Below are 17,998 nucleotides of genomic sequence, written 5' to 3'. Positions count from 1 at the left end.
CATTAAAAGACTACACATAACCAATTACATGATCCTGTCAACACGCAGTACCTATGCTATGTATACATGTGTATTTAATCTTACAGCGCACTTTCTGGTATTTGTATTGATTTTGTCTTTTTCCTGTATAACTTACAGATACATGCAATAACTGATATTTTTCTCAATTTTCAAGAAAAAAAATATGCCATAGGAAGAGAGAGATTTTGCTGTAAACTAAAGTACATGTAGTATTCAAAGCATTTATAAAATCATTTTCTTTAAGTTACAGATCAACTTTGTCATACTTGCGAGACCATAAATTCCCAGGGATAAAATCGGTAACATGCCATTCCAATCAATATACATGTACAGATCAATAGTGCCACAATTCTAATCCATACACATAAAATTTTATCTTACAATCAGAATACAAGAGATCTTCTTAATGCTGACTTCTGACTAAAACTCTGTCCAATGTATTATGTAGGATAAGGAAACGCTTAACCTGAAATTCAACCTATAAACGCATATATTTTTAGTGTCCTATATACCAAGTAGAACATAGAATCATAGAGATGATTTTTATAGTGAGACATACACGATTCTCCATAAAAAACATACAAAACGATTCTTTGTGAATCATAAAATGAAGTTAGGTTATTATAGGAAGACGGGTGATCTACACTGAACCAAACTTCTAAGTGTTCACCTAACATTTTTAAGTTATAAAGAACAAATGCATACAATAAATAATTTCTTTAATTCATGGTTAATGATGCTTATTTCAGTTCGATGTTGCATAAATTTCATGTAAGCATCTCGTCAGACTTTAAAGCAAAGTGTCAAGGACATGATGAACCCTCAAAATGAAAATTCACATAACATAATCTCTATGGCGTAAGACCACGACTCGCTCTAATTACTGCAAGACATCCTTTTCTCATGGATTCCATGTACCCCTGAACAGGAGGTTGGCGTATCTGCCACCTACTGCATAGATCTATCTAAACTGTTGAAATTGTGTGAAGGGCGGGGGGGGGGGCTTTGACATTCCTTTTAAAAGTCCCAAATGTGTTCAATGAGATTCAGATCCGGGGATTGGGCAGGCCACTGCATCACAGAGAAGCCTTTTGGTCAACACTAAGACCCTCCTTGGGCGTCTCGAACATAAGTGTACCTCTTTAAGGATGATTCAGACTGTTTAAAATGATGCTGGACTTCCAAGAACACCAATTTGTTGCCATTTTCGTACCATTAATTGAAGTTTGAAATAAATGTTTCTAAAGTGGTTCAGGACCATGTAACAATCTTTTAACCTGGTTGCGACGCAAAACCTTGGCCTAAGACGTCCAGATCACTTCCGGTTTGATTAATTTTTGTCCAAAGCTTTCACACTGTGATAAATTGGCGATAAAAATGACGCACAACCTATAGAAAAATGTGTTTAAATGGATTTTTATTCAGGTTGTTAATTTTTAAAAGTAATATGAAGGACAAATAAACACTAAAACAAAAGTGAGTAAAACGTATCTTAAGGATGATCCAGATATCAACATTCCAACGGCTCTCCCTCCTTCCTCAATGGTCATTTTGGCCATGTTTTGTGTTTTTTTAGTTAAACCAGTTGTTAAAAATTGATAATGGTCACAAAAATAAGCTGATTACACAAAACACGTGCCGCAAAGCACAGATTTATTGTTTTTAAGCTTCGTCACGGGACATTGGTTTTCATCGGTGATAATTGATTATCTTTCGACAATAGTTGAGAAGATTCATTGGTTATATTAATTTGAAAATATCATACCATTTTATCATGTAGTTTTTAAATAAATACATTTTTTAGAGTGAACACTTAGAAGTTTTGTTAAGTGTATAGTTAATCGTATAGTTAGGTTCTGTCGTGAATCGTATGTAGTTAGGTTCTTATAGTGAATTTTGTGTAGTGAGATTCTGTAGTGAATTTTGTATGCTACGGTTCTGGAGTGAATTTTGTGTAGTAAGATTCTGTAGTGAATATTGTATAGTAAAGTTCTGTAGTGAATTTTCTGTAGTAAGGTTCTGGAGTGAATATTGTGTAGTAAGGTTTTGTAGTGAATTTTGTATTTAAGAACTGAAGTACATTGTGTAGTAAAGTTCAATTTCCAATCAATTTCAATCAATCAGGGGTGAATCGTGTTACATGTATTACATGTAGGGTCTGTAGTGAATCATGTAAAAGTAGGATCTGTAGTGAATCATGTACATGTAGGATCTGTAGTGAATCGTGTACATGTAGGATCTGTAGTGAATCGTGTACATTTAGGATCTGTAGTGAATCATGTACATGTAGGATCTGTAGTGAATCGTGTACATGTAGGGTCTGTAGTGAATCGTGTATTTTAGTTCTTTAATGAATCATGTATATCTAGGATCTGTAGTGAATCATATACATGTAGGATCTGTAGTGAATCATGTACATGTAGGATCTGTAGTGAATCGTGTACATTTACTGTAGTGAATCATTTGCATGTAGGATCTGTAGTGAATCGTGTATTTTAGTTCTTTAATGAATCATGTACATCTAGGATCTGTAGTGAATCATGTACATGTAGGATCTGTAGTGAATCGTGTAGTTTAGTTCTTTAATGAATCAAGTACATGTAGGATCTGTAGTGAATCATGTACCTGTAGGATCTGTAGTGAATCATGTACAATTAGGATCTGTAGTGAATCGTGTAGTTTAGTTCTTTAATGAATCATGTACATCTAGGATCTGTAGTGAATCATGTAGTTTAGTTCTTTAATGAATCATGTACATCTAGGATCTATAGTGAATCATGTACATATAGGATCTGTAGTGAATCATGTACAATTAGGATCTGTAGTGAATCGTGTAGTTTAGTTCTTTAATGAATCAAGTACATGTAGGATCTGTAGTGAATCATGTACCTGTAGGATCTGTAGTGAATCATGTACCTGTAGGATCTGTAGTGAATCGTGTAGTTTAGTTTTTTAATGAATCATGTACATCTAGGATCTGTGGTGAATCATGTACATCTAGGATCTATAGTGAATCATGTACATCTAGGATCTGTAGTGAATCATGTAGTTTAGTTCTTTAATGAATCATGTACATCTAGGATCTATAGTGAATCATGTACATATAGGATCTGTAGTGAATCATGTACAATTAGGATCTGTAGTGAATCGTGTAGTTTAGTTCTTTAATGAATCATGTACATGTAGGATCTGTGGTGAATCATGTACATGTAGGATCTGTAGTGAATCATGTACTATTTAGGATCTGTAGTGAATCGTGTAGTTTAGTTTTTTAATGAATCATGTACATCTAGGATCTGTAGTGAATCATGTACATATACGATCTATAGTGAATCATGTACATGTAGGATCTGTAGTGAATCGTGTAGTTTAGTTCTTTAATGAATCAAGTACATGTAGGATCTGTAGTGAATCATGTACGTTTAGGATCTGTAGTGAATCGTGTAGTTTAGTTTTTTAATGAATCATGTACATCTAGGATCTGTGGTGAATCATGTACATCTAGGATCTATAGTGAATCATGTACATGTAGGATCTGTAGTGAATCGCATAGTTTAGTTCTTTAGTGAATCATGTACATTTAGGATCTGTAGTAAATCGTGTAGTTCAGTTCTTTAATGAATCATGTACATGTAGGATCTGTAGTGAATCATGTACATGTAGGAACTGTAGTAAACCATGTACATGTAGGATCTATAGTGAATCGCGTAGTTTAGTTCTTTAGTGAATTATGTTCATTTAGGATCTGAACTAAATCATGTAGTTTAGTTCTTTAATGAATCATGTACATGTAGGATCTGTAGTGAATCGTGTACATTTAGGATCTGTAGTGAATCGTAGTTTAGTTCTTTTATGAATCATTTACATCTAGGATCTGTAGTGAATCATGTACATTTAGGATCTGTAGTGCATGATTCGTGTAGTTTAGTTCTTTAGTGAATCGTGTACATTTAAGATCTGTAGTGAATCGTGTAGTTTAGTTTTTTAATGAATTATGTACATGTAGGATCTATAGTGAATCATGTACATGTAGAATCTGTAGAGAATCATGTACATGTAGGATCTATAGTGAATCGCGTAGTTTATAGTTCTTTAGTGAATTATGTTCATTTAGGATCTGAACTAAATCATGTAGTTTAGTTCTTTATTGAATCATGTACATGTAGGATCTGTAGTGAATCATGTACATTTAGGATCTGTAATGAATCGTGTAGTTTAGTTCTTTAGTGAATCATGTACATTTAGGATCTGTAGTGAATCGTGTAGTTTAGTTCTTTAGTGAATCAAGTACGTTTAGGATCTGTAGTGAATCGTGTAGTTTAGTTCTTTAGTGAATCATGTACATTTAGGATCTGTAGTGAATCGTGTAGCTAGGTTCTGTTGTGACACGTGTGTATTTAGGGTTTGAAGTTAATTGGGTAGTCAGATTCACTAGGAATTCTGTTGTCTAATATATAATTATGTTTTGTAGTGAATCGTGTAATTAGATTCAGTTGTGAGTCAGTTAATTAGGTTTTGTTGTGAATCGTGTAGTTAAGTTCTGTAGTGAATCATGTACTTAGGTACAGTTTTGAATCGTAAGTTACGTTCTGTAGTAAGTCATTTAATTAGGTTAGGTTACTTTATTTGGTGATTTACACATAGGTACTGTCGTGCACGTATATGAATCTCTAATAATTCAATAATCAGTAAACGACATTTGTCCTGATGAAAAATTCCAAGATACTAAATGTTCACCATCATTTTAGTTACTGTTTTGTTACTTAGTTTTTCTTGCTGCTGTTTGTGATAATTTTTGAGAAAGCTTTCTTATCCTTTGCAAAATGTCTAACATTCTTAATTCCATGATAAAGTAATTGTCGTGTACTCATTATTTGAATTTCTAATACATGTAATTCAATCAGTACTGTACTACAAAGTGATAGAAAATTTAAGATATTGTAGGTGATGGTGTCCACAACAATTTATATAATATTTTTTTTACTTACTTTATTTCTTTTGCCACATATCATCTCTGTATCAATCATGAGACTGAGTAGTTGCATGGCAATATTTGGAAGTATTTGTAAACATTTGTTAGAATTAACCTTTATCACTACATGTATTTTTAATCTCTGTCTACTCAGTAAGCCTACAGTAAAGAAGAATACTAAAATGGTTATCTTTAAATTGAGTACACAACAATGTTCACTATTATGATGATCTGGACATTTTGCTGTCCACAGCATTGTGAACACGTCAAGTCTTAAATTTGAATTGTTGACATTTCATTTCAAAATCCTTTTTTCTCTTGCTGCTGGGCATTTCTGCAGCCAGTATAAACTGAAACGTAAAAAGGTAATCTTGCTGCTTAAAAAACCTGAAGTCTCTGACAAGACTGTAGCTCTACTTATTTTTACAAAACAAAAAAATGGCAAAAAGCAATAAATAAAATAATGATCATTGGTTTAGTCTCTTTCTGAGTCAGGTTTAATAGTAGAAGTAACATTTTGAAAGAATTTCACAGAAATTTCTATTTTAGTAACATGGCAACACCGTTTATCGAAATAAAAAACAAATACACAGTACAAGTCTACTTGTGTACTAAGTTATATTGAAATCTGACTAAAACTGTAGGAGGAGTAGCATTTGTTTTTTATAATTCACATGAATTTTCTATTTTTAGTAACCGTGGCAAAACCGTTCATTGAAATAAAAAAAAAACGATATACAGAATTATGTATCTTTGTGTTATCTACTAGATACCAGATTATATTGAAATCGGACTAAAACCGTACTAGAAGTAGCATTTTGAAACAAGAGTCTCAAAGGCCTTAACGGTCATCTGAGTATAATACAACAATTTAGAGGATCCATCGAGTATAAAATAAACTGATAGGTGAAAAGAAAGCACGAGAAATAGGATCATCTGGATCAACAAAATAATGTCTAGTATTCAGTAACAACTCATACATAAAGTTCTAATCTGTCCCCAATTTATCACAATCACCAAGCAGACTATTGACAAACTATTAGTGCTTCTGTACTATTTTTAACCCCATATTGTAACCTCTCACATTGGCCTCTCTTGGTTTCTGAAGAACAAAGTATCAGTAAGTATAAGTAAAATAATTTTTTGTCTCATTTTTATTCATCTATTATTTACAAGTCTACCTGATCATTCAAACTGATCATTGAAATTCACAATTTTGAAAGAGGCACCCTTGCTCATAACTATGTACTTAGTTTGTTTCTTCAATACCCAGGAGAAGAGAAGATTTTCAAAGACATAATGCACTTTCACTATATGTTATATATAGCCATGTCCTAGCACAACAAGCCCTGACCCTGGGACCATAAATTTCACAATTTTGATAGATGGCTCAATGCTTATTACAATCGTGCCAACAGTTTGACTGCTTGATGTCCAGGAGTAAAGAAGAACATTTCTAAAGATTGCATTAATTTTGTTGGTTTTAGCCACACAGGACCCACGGGGGCAGGACCATGAAATTCATAATTTTTGTTTCCCTTCAACCATAGATGCTATATGTCAAAATTGGCCGAAATTGATTTAGCGGTTCCAGAGAAGAAGTTGAAAATGTTCAAATGTTAACGCACGACGACTGACAAAAACGGATAGAAATAGGTCACCTCAGTGACTCAGGTGACCCAAAAAAGACCTCTAAATGTTGATACTGTACATACATGTTCATATAAAAAAGGTCTCCGTTGGACCATTTAAATTACTGTAAAACACTTCTTCTATAATAAGGCCCTTCCATTTTAATTACTGTGAAACACTTTCTCTTAAGTAACAGACTCCCAATTTAATTTCTGTAAACACTTCCTCTGTAGTACAATGTAATATCCTCCCATTTGAATTACTTTAAAACACTTCCTCTATAATAAGATCCTCCCATTCAAATAACTGTAAAACACGTTCTCTGTAGTAACACCCTCCTATTTAAATTTCTGTAAACACTTCCTCTATAGTAACACTTTCCCATTTAGATAACTGCAAAGCACTTTCTCTGTAGTAACACCCTCTCATTTAAAGTACTGTAGAACACTTCCTCTATAGTAACACTTCCCATTTAAATTACTGTAAAACACTTACTTTATAGTAACACCCTCCAATTATATTACTGTAAATCACTTCCTCTGTAGATACACTCTCCTATTTACATTACTGCAAAACACTTCCCCTGTAATAACACCTCCCATTTAAATTACTGTAAAACATTTCCTCTATAAAAACACTCTCCCATTTAAATAACTGCAAAACACTTCCTTTGTAGGCACACCTCCCATTTAAATTACTGTAAAACACCTACTCTATAATAAGACCTCCCATTTAAAATTACTGTAAAACACTTCCTCTGTAGTTACACCTCCCATTTAATTACTTTAAAACACTCCCTCTATAGTTACACACTAAAATTTAAATTAAAGGAAAGCACTTACTTTGTAGCAAGACTCTCCCATTTAAATAACTGCAAAAGATTATTCTGTAGCAACATTACTGTAAAATACTTCCTCTGAAATTACATCTCCAATTTAAATTACTGTAAAACACTTAATTCCTCTATAAAGCTACTCTCCCATTTAAATAATTGTAAAACACTTCCTCTGTAGACACACCTCCCATTTAAATTACAGTAAAACATCTACTTTATAATATGACCTCCCATTTAAATTACTGCAAAACACTTCCTCTATAGAAAGATCTTCTCATTTGACTTACTTTAAAACACTTCCTCTATAATAAGACCCTTTAATTCAAATAACTATAAAACATTTCCTTTATAGTAACACTTTCCCATTTAAATTACTGTAGAACACTTCCTCTGTAGTAACACCTTTCCACTTAATTACTGTAGAACACTTCCTCTATAAAAACACTCTCCAATTTCAATTACTGTAAAACACTTCCTCTATAGATGCACCTGTCATTTAAATTACTGTAAAACACCTACTCTATAATAACACCTCCCATTTAAAATAACTGTAAAACACCTACTCTATAATAACACCTCCCATTTAAAATTACTGTAAAACACTTCCTTTGTAGTAACACTCTCCCATTTAAATATCTGGAAAAGATTCTTCTAAAGCAACACTTTCCCATTTAAATTATTGCAAAACACTTCCTCTGTAGTAACAACTAGGGATGGGTATTGCAAAAAATTTTGATTGTGATCTATCACAATATATTTTCCCAAAAATATCACGATAATATCATGATATTTTTACACACAATATTTACTATGATTTGAAATGAATTTCCATAATTATTCTAAAAAATATATTGAAAAAACATAACTTAATTGTTTTTTTTTCCTTTTTTATTTATGAATAAAGCTTTTTTGGATTTTAGGCTGCCATTGTTTTACTGTTTTGAAACATTTTTTGTTGTTGTTTTTTTACAATTCTGGTAATTCTAATTCAAAAGTTTGATCAAAATAATAATTTCCGGAATTTATAATAACATACTAAATACCTGTATTTTAGTCTCTGTATCATGTCATGTATTGTGCAATAAATAATGACATACCAGTATACCAATAAAATTGTGTATCCCTAGTAACAACCTCTCATTAAGTTACTGTAAAACGTTTCTTTTCTATTAATTCCCTCAGATTTAATTTGCTGACAGTGAGTTTGGTTTTGATTTCTTTTTTTTTCTCCCCTGCCTCTCTGTTTTTATGACCAATAGCTAAAAATGTGTTTAAATTTTGCTACAATATACTGTGCACAGGGGAATTTTCGCCCCCGTTTTATTTTTGCCCCTTTCGCTTCGCCCTTACCTTATTTGGGCGAATTCAAAACGGGGCAAATTCAAAGAATACAGTATAATTTCTAAAACAAAACTATGACTTGGCGAATTTAAAATGGGGCAAAATTGTTTGCAAGTGTGAAAGGGCGAAAATAACACGGGGCGAAAATAACCCTGTATAGGGTTTAAAGATAAAAAAAAAAATGACGGTAGCAAGTCATTTATATCATTCAGGATATTTAATTAAACAAAAGCAACTGACTATCATTTAATGTGGTTCAGAATATATATCTACAACAGGTCAAATGATTTAACAAGACATTTTCATGAATTAAGTATTAAACATGCAGGACATACATTGATAAACAAATGCTCAGCATTGGGGGAAAAAAACTTTGAACTTCAAAATATGCTCTTCTGTAAATAAATGGTTATAAATATTGTAGCCATCCATCCATACAATGTTGTATATATAAATGCCCAAGGATGTCAAAAACGTTTTGTAATGAAACTTTGTAAAACATCACTATGTATAAAAGAAGAACACAGCAGTGAAGCAAGTTGCTTAATATAGATAAGACCTGAATAGTCAGAATAATGGTTTATGACTTTCTACTCTTCACTTGATACATGTAAGAAAACATTGAAAACATAATCCAGAACACATTATAAATTTTGCAATTTTTAGACTTTGAATTAATTTTTGAAATGTATGTGTCTGACCTCAGAATCAATAGATTATCATCTGAGATGTCTACAAGACACGTAACAATCTGTAGACACTTGATTCACAGTATTAAACTTGTCCATTTCATTCCTAAAACAGTAAATTACATCAAGTGCTTCACTATAAAAATAGAATACCTTTAAAATTTGATTTCAAATAATTCTAAACCATCCAATTCCAAATATACAAGTACATAAAAAATGTCAAAAAAGAGAAAGGTTTCTATACATTAAAACAGATTTATAACAAATCTCAACTGACAGCCAATATATTTCTTTAAACTGCTCTTTATGATGATAAAAATGACTCTTTGCAAGCAGCTTTCACTCAAAGCAAGTGAGTGCTATAAAATTTGTTTATAGTGAAACACAAATAAAAATAACAGACACACTTGAGTTCACAAAGACAGTGACAAAATGCTGAATGTCATTTAGAGACCGCTTTATGCTCAGAATACAGTGCCATGGTTTTACAGAGATGATTTTGAGGAAATCTTAATCACAATATCACAATAAATATAAACAGGCAAAAAGTATGCTACTATTTATTATCAAAGATAAAGTGTATAGACATGATACAAGGAAAATAGTTCTGCAAGACTGCAACATTTTATGACCACCATCAAAATTATTGCACAATTTGAATTCAGAAATTATACTTTAATTTAAAGTATTATCAAAATATTTATCTAAACCATGGGAATGAGAAACTTGAATAGAAGGCTTGACTGTGAAACATTCACAACTCGGAATAAAAAAGCAGGATTGATGTGTTCAGCCTTAAATTACCTGCACACTAAACAACAAAGGGCAAGCCTTTGCAGATCCTTTACCAATTCAAGGTCAACGATGAAGACCATAAGCAGTACAGAAACATGTATGGGTTTTCAAACATTAGCTTACATAAAAATGAAAGTGGAACTGAGTACATACATATACAAATGTAAGGTCTTGTTTCAGCTCAGATTTGACTCAAACATGGCACAGACTCTTCTTCTATCAATTTGACAGTGATTACTTATTTCCACATCCTTCTCAGAAGCTGAAATACAGCACATTTACACAGGAGAGTTCTCTGGTTTGTTTATCAAACTGAGTAATGTTCTCTTCAATCCACTCCTAATGTCTGCCAGTTTTCACTCAGCCACTTGTGATAGTCATTTAATTTATTGTCTGTAGGAGTTACCTGAAAAGAAATTATAATATACAATAATCTAATGCCTGAGCAGTCAATAGACCAGAATATTTTTCCCGAGGTGCAGGGAACAGCTCAGTGTGTTCTATTGCCCAAGGCCAACGGCGGAGGGCAATAGAATACACTGAGCTGTTCCCTGCACCAAGGGAAAAATGTTCTGGTCTATTGACTGCTCAGGCATTAAATAATTGTTTTATTACCTAATTCCATTTTATTATTTAGTGTTCACAATTGTATATTACAGAAGGTTTCCGTACCATTATGCATTCATATTCATATATCGGTAATATATTTAAGCAACTCTCATTAAAAAAATATCCTACCCTTGAAATCTTACATTTTTAAAAAAAATTATTATCAAAAGATCAAATAAAATGATTGTTTAATATTGATTGTTTACCACTGACGTCTGCGCAATGTTACATATAAATTCGAAACCTGGATCGGTTTTTCTGAAATACGTTGCCGGTCAATAGATCGCAGTCTATTGACTGACAGTCCAAAAGATAGCAGTCTATTGACTGGCGGTCCTATATATCGCAGTCTATTGACTGGCAGTTCAATAGATCGGTTTCAAAAGATAAGACAAACTGAAAACACATACAGAATAGATGAAATTATTAAATCTCTAATAAAACAACAAAATCCATTTGATTAGGTGATAATTTTTTCTATACACCATTGTCAGTAATGTAAAAGTCACAAACACAATACATGATTAAGGCTGATTTTAGCCTCAACATTTAGCCTCTAGCAGAAACCGTTCTGCAAAGTTCTGCAAAAAACCCATTATTCTACACATCCCTGATTAGAATCTAGATCAAGATGTACATTTTTTTTGTTTGTTTTAAATTGTCAAGAAAGAAATTCATACCAAAACTCTCTTAAAGCCCTCACGTCCCCCTCCTTTTTTTTTTTAAATAAATTTCAATTGGTTGGGTAGTTTCTTTTTAAAAACACCAATCTTGTAGTTATACAAAAATAATGCAATAAATCCTTGTGATAGACCATAGTCCCACCTACACTACATTTTATGGTTCTCTTAAGATTCAATGTACAGCCAAGAAAAGAAAACCCTGTATCATGTAATAATAATTCTATAAACCTGATTATAAACATACTACCCATCTCCCAGTAAGTCCAAATATTGGAAGTATAGGGATGTATCTAGCTATTTCATTGGACTATCTTTTCATATAAAGGGGGAAAATGAGTATGGTTGCAAGGCATTTAGTGATGGAGGTGTGAGTACACTATGGAAGTCTAGGGGTACACCCTCTGGAAATTTTCAGATAAATGTTGCAAAAATCTGCATCCTGAGAGTTATCTGGAGCTTATTTCTAGAACTATCATAATTAATATATTTTAAATGTTACATGTATGTTGATCAGGAAATTTTTCCTAACTAAAAGGGGAATTTTTGACATATTTTTCAATTTGGAAAGGTACTTTTACCAGTAGTTAAAACAGCATCGGTATAACAATAGAATAACACATCTCAATTGAGGGATTAGGTTTATTTGAGAAAGGGGTGGGTGTGAAAATAGTAATGTTTTCAGTTATTTGTTATGTGAAATATCATTACTGAACCATGAATAAGCAACCAAACATCAGAACTGAAAAATAAATGTTTTCCAGATTACTTGTTTTACGAGTCGAATAACTGACCAAAAAGTTGAGAAATAAATTGAATATCAAAATGACTTCTCACCTTACAGGAAACAGATTATAATAGATAGTTCTTATTTTCTCTGAAAGCATTAGCTTTTTTTCACCTAAATCATCTGTTAAATGAACCTTACACACTACTTCAAATGAATTCATAGTTGAAAAGAAAGAACTGCAATATACTTAATACTATACACTAAGTCCATTTTCAGGAAGTCCACGGTCAGCTAGCTTTGTCGTTAAAATACACAAAAAATCGCACCACAATATTGAACTACACTATGATATCATAGATGAAGTAGTGTTGAATAATCAAGACATCTCACCCTGTTCTTGCACATGGAATTCATGTGAATTATATTGGTATTTACAAGATTTCACAGCAATAGGTAAATGTGTTTATGTCCAGGAACAAATATTACCTGTCTCCACTCTTTAACACAGAAAATTCTGTAAGAATCATTTCCATATTTTCCAATTCCATGCAATTCTATTGGATACCTCCAGTCCTTTGTCAAATACTCATCTATAATTAAATAATTTATTTAAAAAACATGTAAATACAATTTAATACATATCTTATTTGTAGGGTTGGGCAATAATACCGATATTCTGGTATATTGCGGTATGCTGACAAAAAAATATCGAAAAACAATATGTTTTGAAATACCGATATACCGGCAAAATGCTTGGACTCAGGAATTCTATCATAAAATATAAAGAAAAATAGAAAGGTTTGCGATCACGCCAAATAGAAAGACAAAAGCTGTTGTATGGGTGTATTTAGTTGTATAAGTGTAATTCAATCAACAAGATATCTTTTATTGGTTATTTATCATAGTTATGTACATTCTAAATGTAAAAGGATGTTAATATAACAAGAAAATTTCATTTAAATTTTTGTTGAAAATATTGCAATTTACATATCGCGATACAGTTTAAAGTATCACAATATATTGCAATTAGAAATCTCTAGTTAATACCCAGCCCTACTTATTTGTGTGCAAATGAATATATTCCTACTCTTTGTACATTCCCCATTGTAAGAGCTGTTCTGAAGTATGTTGGAAGTAAGCATCTCTCAATCCATAAGAACCTTCACCGATTTTAATACTTAACAAAAAAATAGATAGCTACTGATTCTGATAACAACTCTGATCTATGCTGATTAGAAAGAATAAGAATAGTACCTGAAAAGCGTATGATGATCTTTGCCCTCTTTTCATGCAGCCCAAGGGGTGTAAGTAGTCGGGCCATAGATTGCCAGTCGCCCCTCCGAGCAGCATCTGGGTTTGGCCAGCGATTCAGAAACTTCCACAAGATAGGAATAGCAGCCCTTCCTGTACAAAAATGAAAATATCAAATTGATAATCTTGCCCTTTTGATCCTATGATAAAGTGACCAGAAAATCTTTACATATATACCTGTAATATACTGTAGATTGGCAAATACATGTAATCACGATGGCTTTAATTTCGTTATATACGTGATTCATAATTTTTCTGTGAAATTAAACCCATAGTGAATGCTATCAATAGTTTTTAAAAATGTTTAAATGCTTATACGAAATTTAAATTAATTTCTTCAGCGTGAAATTAAAACCATCGCGATTGGTACTTTCTGAGAAATCGTGAAATTTTAACACCGTGAAATCAAAACGACTTAGAGTATATCTTTTTATCATTGTCATTTATCTTATGAGATCAATAGTCTTGAATCATATTGAGATATTCTTATCAGGTAAAAGAGACAAATACTAGAATTGCCAAACTCCTGGTAGGACCAATTTTGTTGGGCTGACAAGCTATATGGTAAGTGGTAGTTGCCCCACAAACAAGCGATTTTCTGGCCAAACATAATACATAAAACAAGGTTTCAATTTGTTTGTTTAAAATTACGTAATTTATGGGTGTTGAACATGTATCAGATATTGTCAATAGAAATCCATCTTATACAGTAAAACATGGTTACAGACTTACATATGTATAGTGAAGATTGCTTAAAATGAATTCGACAAATAAACACGTGATTACTTTTTCCTCCATTTTGATTCTGGGCACTTTGATGTACGTTTCTCTCTAAAGTTTCTTACCTGTGGTCCTGTTTAAAAATATTGTGGCCACCAGCAATTTCCATGGATCATGATACAAGCTTTCCTGAATGAGGTGAAAAGGAGACTTTGGTGGGGTCCATTTAACATCTCTATGTAACTCAGGACGAGGCATGTAATGTCCACTCTGGAAATATGGACTCTGTACCACAACAGACTGTGCAGGAACATATTCCTCATCCTCTTCTGTAACAAAAAAATGTCCAGCTTTAAATTCATATAAGGTGGTGAAAGTACATAAAATATTGTATTATAGATACATTAACCAGATCTCATGAAAATTTGTCACACTTATAAATACCAAATGCTTATCTTACGAAAATAAGGTGTCTCCAAAATTTAGTGATCTTTGTTGTATATTATCTTTGTTTGGTTTTATTGTCTATCACTGTAAACTTAATCATTCTGTGTTTGACATTTAATACCGGTATTGTCTTGTTACCAAATATATGTACCTTGTAATTGAATTACCAATTGTGTGTTCTGTATCATCAAGATTGTTTATCAGCTTTTGTATTTAAGACCATTCATTCCATCATTAATCCTATCATATCATGCTTGTCTATCCTTAGGCTACTATTCTTGTATACTATCCTATCCTATTGTGTATCAGGTTAAGAATAACATTGTGGGTAATGTAACATAGCTATGTCTAGACTGTTATTGTAACAATACCTATGTCTAGACTGTTAATGTAACAATACCTATGTCTAGACTGTTAATGTAACAATAATGTCTAGACTGTTATTGTAACAATACCTATGTCTAGACTGTTATCATCTGCCTCAACCAGAGCCTTATCATCTTCACTGGAGATGGTTTCTTCATTAGAACTCTGAACATCTGGAGACTCGGTGAGATTGGTGAGCTTGCTTTCCGACAGTCTGGGAGAGACAGGGGATTTAATGAACAGTCTGGGAGAGACAGGGGATTTAACGGACAGTCTGGGAGAGACAGGGGATTTAATGTTTGTAAGAGATGAGGAGCGTTCTGACTGTAGAGCTTCATTCTGATGTAATGTGTGATCACCATCTGTATCAGCTACAGAGCTGTAATTGTTTACACTTTTAGGAGATTTGCACATACTGTTTTCATCAGACAACTTCTCTGTCAATATTTTAGTTTCAATATTTTGCTCACAAGAAGTGTCTATAGTGTTGGTTGGTCTATCATTACTTTTATCAGATGTCTGATCCAGAGAAGTTCCCCGGTCAGATTTTCTGGACAAGGATTTTCGTTCCGTTGAGACACGCCTGTTTCGACCAGAAAGTTTTGCATAATCAATATTTCCAGAGCCTCTCCTTTTCAGTCTCGTGGGACTCTTAGCTTCATCTGAAGAAAGTGACCCACTGTTATTAGAATCCCACTTCACAAACTGGTTTTCACTTTGTGCACCATTTACTTTTGTATCACCTGTTTTAATCATATCCACATTACATTTAATTTCCCCTTCAATACATATGTTACCATCCTTATCAAACATATCAAACACATTAGCACCATGAGCTTTTACAGCTTTTTGGTCTTCTTTCAAAGCTTCACGAAACCTTGGGTTTTTTTTAGGAGTTACATAACATTCCCCCCTCCTCCTAGTCTCCTCGGTCCTTTTCCCTCCGTGAGCAGTACTCACTTGACATTTCACATTATCATCATCCTGTTTGTTGTCAGATTTCACTTTTCGCTTCACTGACTTTATTTTTGTGGTGTCTTTCTTTTTAGATTTATGAGGACTTTCTCCTGCTGAGAAAGCCATTTTTATGACAAGCCTCTGTGATATGGATTTTCCTTTTTTAGGTGAATCATCTTTTACTTGAGACAAAACAGCCTTTTTGTTGGTGTTTGCTCTCTTTTGAGATTTTTTTCTGGTCTTGTTGAATGTTGCTGCTGTTACTTTTGGTATACTGCTTTTTCTCTTTTTGATGTCAGTCCCTTCACTTTTATCAGGATCAATACTCTTATTCCTGTCTGCTTCAGTCCTCTTTCTCTTACCAGTGTGGCCCACAGCATGGTGTTTACCTCTAACAGTAAAATCAAAGTCATCAGCATTCAGATCTGTTATACCCTCTTCCTCTAAATATCTTGCAAGGTCAGTCTTTGATCTCAACTTTCTCCCACCAGGACTGAAAAAGAATTCAAATAAATCAGGCATGTTGGGGTATTTTTTTCAACATGATCAAGGGACACAAAATTTCATGACAATCATTTTTGTACATTTTAAACTGGCACACACACACCTGACATTATCATATTAATAATTGTAACTCAACTTTTGTTTTGGTACTTGATATTCCTAAAAATTTTGACAGCGAGACAAAAAAATATTGTGAATCCTGTTTCAATAGCATGAAAGTTTTGTATCTAGAATTTCCTCTTTAAAATTTTCCAGAAATTCAACTAATTTTAATCTTTTTTTTCAAATATTAATAAGGAATCGAAAGATATGAAATTAACCTGTAAATGTACACATCATATTTTCCTGCAGATTTGCCACTAAGTCTCTGAACAACTTTCCTTGTCCATCCTGCAGGCAGCTGTTTGTCATACAGCATTGGGGAGACATCATATGTATGGTCCACCCTGGAGGAAAAAAAACAGATGATTCCTTCAAAGATGTGAAATTGTAGGTGATTACATCTACATTTTCACATCATCATTTAAAAAAGTTTTAATAAATCTTACAATTTCTGATCTAAAACAATGGGGTACACGCTTATTCAGAGAATTTGTGTCCCCCGCTTAGGGAAAAAAGAAGAGCATGCACAGTTTGGAGGTTCAAAATTAATTCAGTTAATAAATTATCTGCCACCAACGTGATCAATTTGAAAAAAAAAAACAAGCAATATAACCTACAAATACTGAATCTATTTAATACATTTGCCAGAAACATGCATACATACTCATTTAGCTATAGTACATGTATAGACCTACATGTATGTACTGCAATAATGAGACACCAGTTAGTTTATATGAATTATGGTGCTATTATAATTATTGAAAATAGGAATCAAGAATAGAAGATGATTTTAAAAAGAGATAGAAAAGTAACATTTATTCTAAGATGATCTTTAAAATTCTTTTTTACATCTTTACATACTAGCTATAAATTAGTATGTGTTTATGTATCTTTCAAATCAATAAGGTTAAATAAATTAATAATATTTGAAGGAGTTCAGTAACAAGGTAAAATAAATAAATAATATTTGTAGGGGTTTATTAATATTATGAGGGTGAAGTAATGAGATACGACTATGTAACAAAAGCTCGCGACAACGGTAAGTCGCAAAAAAAGTGCCCTTTTCTTGCACCCCTCCATTTTCAGATCCTAGCTGGAACACTGAACCTGTATTATACGTAATGACTCTCTACATGCCCCTGTGCTTAAAACAGTGCCAAGCGACTTTTAATATGATAAATAAAAAAAAAACAGGGGCGGGACACTTTGAGAGGGGCGAGAGAGGCCCTAAGGAGTTATGGTATAAAATTTCATTGCAAAAGCTCAAAAACCTTCTTGAGATATTGC

The 17,998-nt window shown here is 32.8% G+C and overlaps 1 protein-coding gene across 1 annotated transcript in view; it reads right to left on the bottom strand.

Annotated features, from left to right (window-relative positions):
* Positions 1-8,983: 8,983 nt before the first annotated feature.
* The window catches only part of LOC133195790 (uncharacterized), a 17,207-nt gene continuing 8,192 nt past the window's right edge, over positions 8,984-17,998 (bottom strand). The window contains exons 3-8 of the mRNA XM_061331732.1: positions 16,930-17,055; positions 15,238-16,598; positions 14,461-14,664; positions 13,559-13,708; positions 12,791-12,894; positions 8,984-10,691 (exon numbers count right to left, since the gene is read on the bottom strand). Of these exons, the coding sequence (XP_061187716.1) occupies positions 10,614-10,691; positions 12,791-12,894; positions 13,559-13,708; positions 14,461-14,664; positions 15,238-16,598; positions 16,930-17,055 (2,023 nt within the window). The 3' untranslated portion in view covers positions 8,984-10,613. The remainder of the gene's footprint in view (positions 10,692-12,790; positions 12,895-13,558; positions 13,709-14,460; positions 14,665-15,237; positions 16,599-16,929; positions 17,056-17,998) is intronic.

The sequence above is a fragment of the Saccostrea echinata genome, unplaced genomic scaffold, assembly GCF_033153115.1.
Source record: "Saccostrea echinata isolate AGI-Se365-2 ecotype Australia unplaced genomic scaffold, CSIRO_AGI_Sech_v1 ptg000029l, whole genome shotgun sequence".
Classification (NCBI taxonomy): domain Eukaryota; kingdom Metazoa; phylum Mollusca; class Bivalvia; order Ostreida; family Ostreidae; genus Saccostrea; species Saccostrea echinata.
Note: the sequence above shows the minus strand (reverse complement) of the source record. Positions and strands in the feature narration are given on the sequence as shown.